Source organism: Alosa pseudoharengus, unplaced genomic scaffold (genome assembly GCF_046254945.1).
Source record: "Alosa pseudoharengus isolate Yale_2024_CS ecotype anadromous, Long Island Sound unplaced genomic scaffold, YU_APseudo_1.1 YU_APseudo_1.1_scf_9, whole genome shotgun sequence".
Classification (NCBI taxonomy): domain Eukaryota; kingdom Metazoa; phylum Chordata; class Actinopteri; order Clupeiformes; family Clupeidae; genus Alosa; species Alosa pseudoharengus.
The window spans coordinates 6,097,485-6,103,484 of record NW_027468881.1 but is presented as its reverse complement, the minus strand read 5'-3'; the positions used below and the strand labels follow the sequence as shown (position 1 = coordinate 6,103,484).

General features: G+C 40.4%; 1 protein-coding gene across 1 annotated transcript in view; it reads left to right on the top strand.

Annotated features, from left to right (window-relative positions):
* prpf6 (PRP6 pre-mRNA processing factor 6 homolog (S. cerevisiae)) overlaps nt 1-6,000 on the top strand; it is a 37,849-nt gene that overhangs the window by 5,468 nt on the left and 26,381 nt on the right. Inside the window, exons 6-8 of the mRNA XM_076275567.1 lie at nt 1-51; nt 3,115-3,209; nt 3,905-4,061. The exon at nt 1-51 is cut by the window's left edge and continues 105 nt beyond it. Coding sequence (XP_076131682.1) covers nt 1-51; nt 3,115-3,209; nt 3,905-4,061 — 303 coding nt within the window. The remainder of the gene's footprint in view (nt 52-3,114; nt 3,210-3,904; nt 4,062-6,000) is intronic.

Sequence of the window (6,000 nt, the reverse complement as noted above, 5' to 3'; positions counted from 1 at the left end):
CGGAAGATCGGACAGGCCAGGAACACCCTGATGGACATGAGGCTCAGTCAGGTGATGCTCACCATATGCAATTTGTTTCAATTTGTGTTGATTCAACAACTCACTAATTGTTTTTGTATTGTGTGTGTTATTATTGATGTCATGTAAGACAGGGGTTCTTAACCTTTTTGACCTTGAGGCCCATTTTTTATAGTACAAAGTGGCCCGGGGCCCATTAAATATTAACACTGTATAGGTTTAATTGACCTCACTCTCAGTTTGATTTGTATTCAGTAATAAACCAAATTCACTTAATGCTTAACAAGCAAAACCCTTGTCAAATAAAATGACATGATAAAATGGGATCATCGCAAAGACTTGTATTAAACATGTGTGTTAACGTGCACACATACTGTATCAAGACACCGAACAGGCTGATAATTCCTCGGCCAAATCAAGCTGTGACAAGAAAAACAATTCAAGGATCAAGTCAGGCTTTTTAATAATAATAAAAAAGGACCAATATTAGGATTTTACTTTAAATTAATAAAAACCACTGAGTGATGCATTACCACCACCACGTGGTCGAAAGCTGCACGCAGCCCTACGGCCCTTGCGGCCCACAGTTGCAAAACTGAACGTTTTTTGCGGCCCTCTGGGGGGCGCTGGCTGCCCAAGTTTGGGCCCTATGGTTAAGAATCACTGATGTAAGATATCCTGGAGTGTCATGAAAGATCCACTGGTCTTTTGTGTAGATGGTTAGCACAGTTTTGGAATAGTGATAATTACAAAAAAGTAAACATACAAACATTACAAACATTTACACTTTATCAATACACTGTGTGTGTGTGTTTGTGTGTGTGGGCGCGCGTTGCTCAATGGTCACTCCTCCTCTTTCTGTCACAGTTGTGTATGTAGTGTGCAGCTAGTATTGCACAATCTTCCTCTTCTCCTAATAAATATCTAATTTTCTTGTGATCTTCGATCTCAAAGAATTTTGGATATATAGATTGGAATTTTGGATAGAAGTTGGAGCGTATTTCTTTGTAGTTAGGGCAGCTACAGCTAGTGAGGAAGTGTAATTCTGACTCAATTTCTTTTTTGTCACAGTTCTCACAAAGTCTGTTTTCTTTAGGCAACCAGGTTTGCCTTCGTCTGCCTGTTTCTATTGCCAGACTGTGGTTGCTAAGCCTGTATCTACAAATTGTTTTTCTCAAGTTGGTGTCTCTTACAATTGTCAAGTATTTTGCTAATTGGTATTCCCTGTTAAGAGTCAAATAACTTTGTAGTTTACTTTGTTTTTCTGTTGTTTTTGTCCAGTATGTGAGATATTTTTCTTTCTGGGTGTTGATAATTTGGTTGGTATTTATTCTTTCAAGAGGGGTGCCAGTGTCCTGAGGCTGAATAGTGATGTTAGTTCCATTGGTTGTTTCTTGCTGGAGTCTATGGACCAACTGGATGAGGGGGCTCTTTTCTATGTTCAATTCTTGGCTCTTTAAGGCTTTGAAGTGATAGGATGTGGGGTCGCTTGTTTTTAAATGTTGCCAGAATTTGATGGCTCTCTTTTTAATTTTTAGAAGGAGGGGGAACTGGCCGAGTTCTGCCCTGCATGCATTAGTTGTAGGGATGCACGATATATCGGCGGCCGATATATTATTAGCCGATAAGTGAAAAAATGAAAATATTATTATCGGTCCGATAACAGAATTCTGGCCGATAATTTGCGCCGATATTTTTTTTAAGTCCTAATTTAGGCCTACATAAGGTCCGTCTGGCTACACTGAGCTACTTGAGCTTGGTTAGCTATACTTTTTCCTCAATATAATGTCAGCGGTGTGAATGTATTTCACCACTCTAACAAAATCTGTGCATATGCGTTTATTTGGGAATCTGTGCATCTCAAAATCCTCTCGCGAATGATCCGCCATTTAACCTTAACAGAGCGGAGCTCTGCCGTCTTGTGCTGGTGTGTTTGCACTTTACCGCGCTGGTCGGGGAAACAAATAAACAAACTCGTTAGTGGGACGAGTAGGCTACATAAGTAGGTCTAGTTCTAAGTTGTGTTTTAGTATTATATTTGCATTACTTTAGCTTGGGTTTTGTATTATTACCTAGAAATATGCTAACCATTCGTGCTTCAGTTCCAGACAGGTCATCATAATAAGTTATTAAAACCTTCGGGGCTAACTCCTTTCATTTCTGCTGCAGCATTTTGTGCGCAACAGAGTAGACGGACATAAGATACAGTCTGAGGAGTTGCAGCTTTATTCAGTTACCCGCAGTTGAAACTAAACCTAAGTTTCCCTCACAAACTCTGATTTGGTCGCTATACTGTAGCTTATTCCAAGCTGAGCCGTTTATGAGCGTTTAGTCCTAAATGAAAACGATTCAAACTCTCTAGCCACTCACTCGCAATTCACTGACGTCAGGTTCACTTAAAGGAGCCACACATACTGTAGGGCTAGGCTACTGTTATGTTGTTGACTGCCGTACTATTGAGGACTATTATGAGTTCTGTCCATCATTTGGTGGTAGGTAAAATTACTGCAATAAAATTATGCTTATTAAATGCTTTCCCCAAATCACTTTTCACAATATTATCGGTTATCGTATCGGTATCGGCCACAACAAACCAATAAATATCGGTTATCGTTATCGGCCCTAAAATTCCATATCGGTGCATCTCTAATTAGTTGGTGTTTGTTTCTGCATTTTTAGAATGTTCCTGCAGAATTCTGCATGCAGGGTTTCAATTGAATTTTTTAGGGGACCCCACACTTCACTGCCATATAGAGCAATGGGCTCAATAACCGATTGGAATATTTTGAACCAAATTCTGATTGGTATTTCAATATTAATAGATTTTTTTATGGCATAGAAAGCCCTTTGTGCTTTTTCTTTCAACTCACTCACGGCCAAGCTGAAGTTTCCGTTAGAACTGATTTTCAATCCAAGGTAACTATAATTTGTGAAATGTTCTATTTTTAGTTTATTAAATGTAAAGTTGTGTTTGTTTCCCTGACAATTTGTTCTCTTTTGGAATGTTAATTTTGAAATGTCTCTCTCTCTCTCTCTCTTTCTCTCTTTCTCTCTCTCTCTCTCTTTCTCTCTCTCTCTTTCTCTTTCTGCTCATAGGTGTCTGATTCAGTCACTGGACAGACAGTGGTGGACCCTAAAGGCTACCTAACTGATCTCAACTCGATGATCCCAACCCATGGTGGAGACATCAGGTAAGCTGCAACACTCACCGTCTGTGTACAGGATAAGTCTGACTGTGCTTCAAGAAGCATTCACATCAAAGGTGTTTGCAAAGTGCAGAGTGCAGTGTTCTCTGTGGAATGCTACTCCCTATTTTCTTTCACCCTACACACTGAGTATCCCACCCGCACAATGTGAACAGAACAGGGAAAAACAAAACATCATCGCTGGGCATAGATAAGAAATAGCTTAACCCCTCACTGCTCCCCGAGCGCTGCTGTTGTTGCAGGCAGCTCACTGCGCCGGGATTAGTGTGTGCTTCACTTCACTGTGTGTTCACTCTGTGCTGAGTGTGTTTCACTAATGCACGGATTGGGATAAATGCAGAGACCAAATTTCCCTCACGGGATCAAAAGAGTATATATAATTAATAATTAATAATAATAATATAATAATAATTATCATATTGTGTTAAATATTTGCTTTATATATTTAATCTGCAGCTTCCGCTGTTTCATGTCATTACTAAAATAACCCACTCTGGCTTTAGCCTTGTAGACTAGGACCTATTTTATACAAAAAAACTAAAAATGTGTGTGTGTGCGTGCGTGCGTGCGTGCGTGTGTGTGCGTGCGTGCGTGCGTGCGTGCGTGCGTGTGTGTGCGTGCGTGCGTGCGTGCGTGCGTGCGTGCGTGTGTGTGTGTGTGTGTTGCGTGTGCGCATGCAGTGACATCAAGAAAGCCCGTCTGCTGTTGAAGTCGGTGAGGGAGACCAACCCGCACCACCCTCCGGCTTGGATCGCCTCCGCCCGTCTGGAAGAGGTGACCGGGAAGCTTCAGGTGGCCAGGAACCTCATCATGAAGGGCACAGAGATGTGTCCCAAGGTGAGAGGATGGTACACACACACAAATGCAATATGCAGTCGTGGCTGAAATTGTTTGTACCTTCCTCAAAAAAAAAGGAAAAACCCTCAATTTTTCTTTTAGATAATTTGAAACTGGCAAAAAACTGACCATCATAGACCTCTGAAGCTTGCCTACAAAAAGGAACCAAAGCTGCCATCTTTGCACATATAAGGATATCCGGGTGTTATTGAAGCTAACTACCTATGGCAAGTTGTATTGTAGGTTAGCTCTGGTGTAGCAACGATCAAAGTGTGTCGTCTTCACGTACCGAAGATCACAGTAACATCCAAACATCTTGCATCTTGACCTCACGGTGTTCCCTGATTCAGTGCTGCCAAAACTCTGCAACAGAGCTGCAACACTGAACTTAGCGTTCCACAGGACACTTTTTCTTCGCCTTTACGAACTTGTCCCGCAAAAGCTTCCAACACTGGCGAAATTCCAGTTCTTCCATGCCAAGCATCTACGAAAGGTAGAATTACAAATTGAGGGTAACGACCTTCACAAGTCTTTCTTCCTTCACATCCATGTGAATATTGTCGCTATGGTAACCGTAACCAAACAAGTCTTCTTCTGCATTGGTTTACTGGTTTTAAGCGTTTTTCTATGCGCTCCACCATATGGAGGGGCATGTTTACAGCAGTTCAGTTTTGCTCATGTGCAGTCTAAAAAGAAAACAAAAGGAGGAATGTTTCACAACTAATTAGGGTAACTGGCAACACGATTGGGTATGAAAAAGAGCATCCCAGAGAAGCAGGGTCTCTTAGATGTAGAGGTATTCATCACTCTGTAAACCTGTGTGCACAAATGATGAACAATGTACCGGTAATTGTAATTCTTCTTAACATCAAATTGTAAAGTATTTGGGGAGTTCATCATCTACGGGACATAATATTATTAAAACATTGAGAGAATCCAGAGACATCTTTGCAAATAAGGGAAAGAGCTGAAAACAAATTGGATGGCCATAGTCTTTTGGGCCTTAGATGGCAGACCTGTCATTGTATGGGCTCAGGAAAACCTCTGATAATCATTGTCTATGTGCACAGTTTGATACTCAATTCAATAACTGCAGCCAAAACAGCCAAAATTCTATTGAGACATGATACAGAAAATGAGCTTGTTTAAAATGGACTGAGGTAACATGGAAAAAGGTCCTGTATTTAGACCAATCAAAATTTGCCATTCTTTTTGGAAATCATGGACTCATCTGGGCTAAAGAGGAGAGGGCCTATCCAAGCATCCGGCCTTTCTAATTTGTTTTGGTCCTCAATTCGAAACTCAACATCGATGATTGTGTGAAGGTGCATTAGTGCCTACAGCATGGGCATCTTGTACATCTGGCAAGGCAAAATCACCGGTTCATGATATATACAGGTTTAGGGCAACATATACTGCCATCCAGGCAATGCCTTTTTCCAGGGAAGACCTTGAATATTTCAGGAAATCAATGCTAAAATAAATTCTGCATATATTTTAAACCAGTATTTCTCCATAGAGGAAGAATCCAGGTGCTAAAATGGCCTCTCTGCAGTCCAGACCTGTCAAATTGGGTGAATCATGGAATAAAAACATGATTAAGAATATCTTACTGGTATACTGTTGAGCAACTGAAATCCTATATTGGGCAGCAATGGGACAACATTTAATTCTCAAAACTTTAGCAACTGGTCTACTTAGTTCCTAAACATTTACAGAGTTTTGTTAAATGAAAAGAGGTGAAGCAGCACAGTGGTAAACATTTCCTGTCCCAACATTTTTGAAACATGTTGCTGACATTCAAAATGATCATATATTTTCCACATTGGAGTTCTTGTGCTGTGCTCTCAGAGTCAACACTCTATGGGGTAAAAACACTATTAAAAAGATAAATACAATAATAAATATATAGAAAACATTTACACAATAAATACAAGTA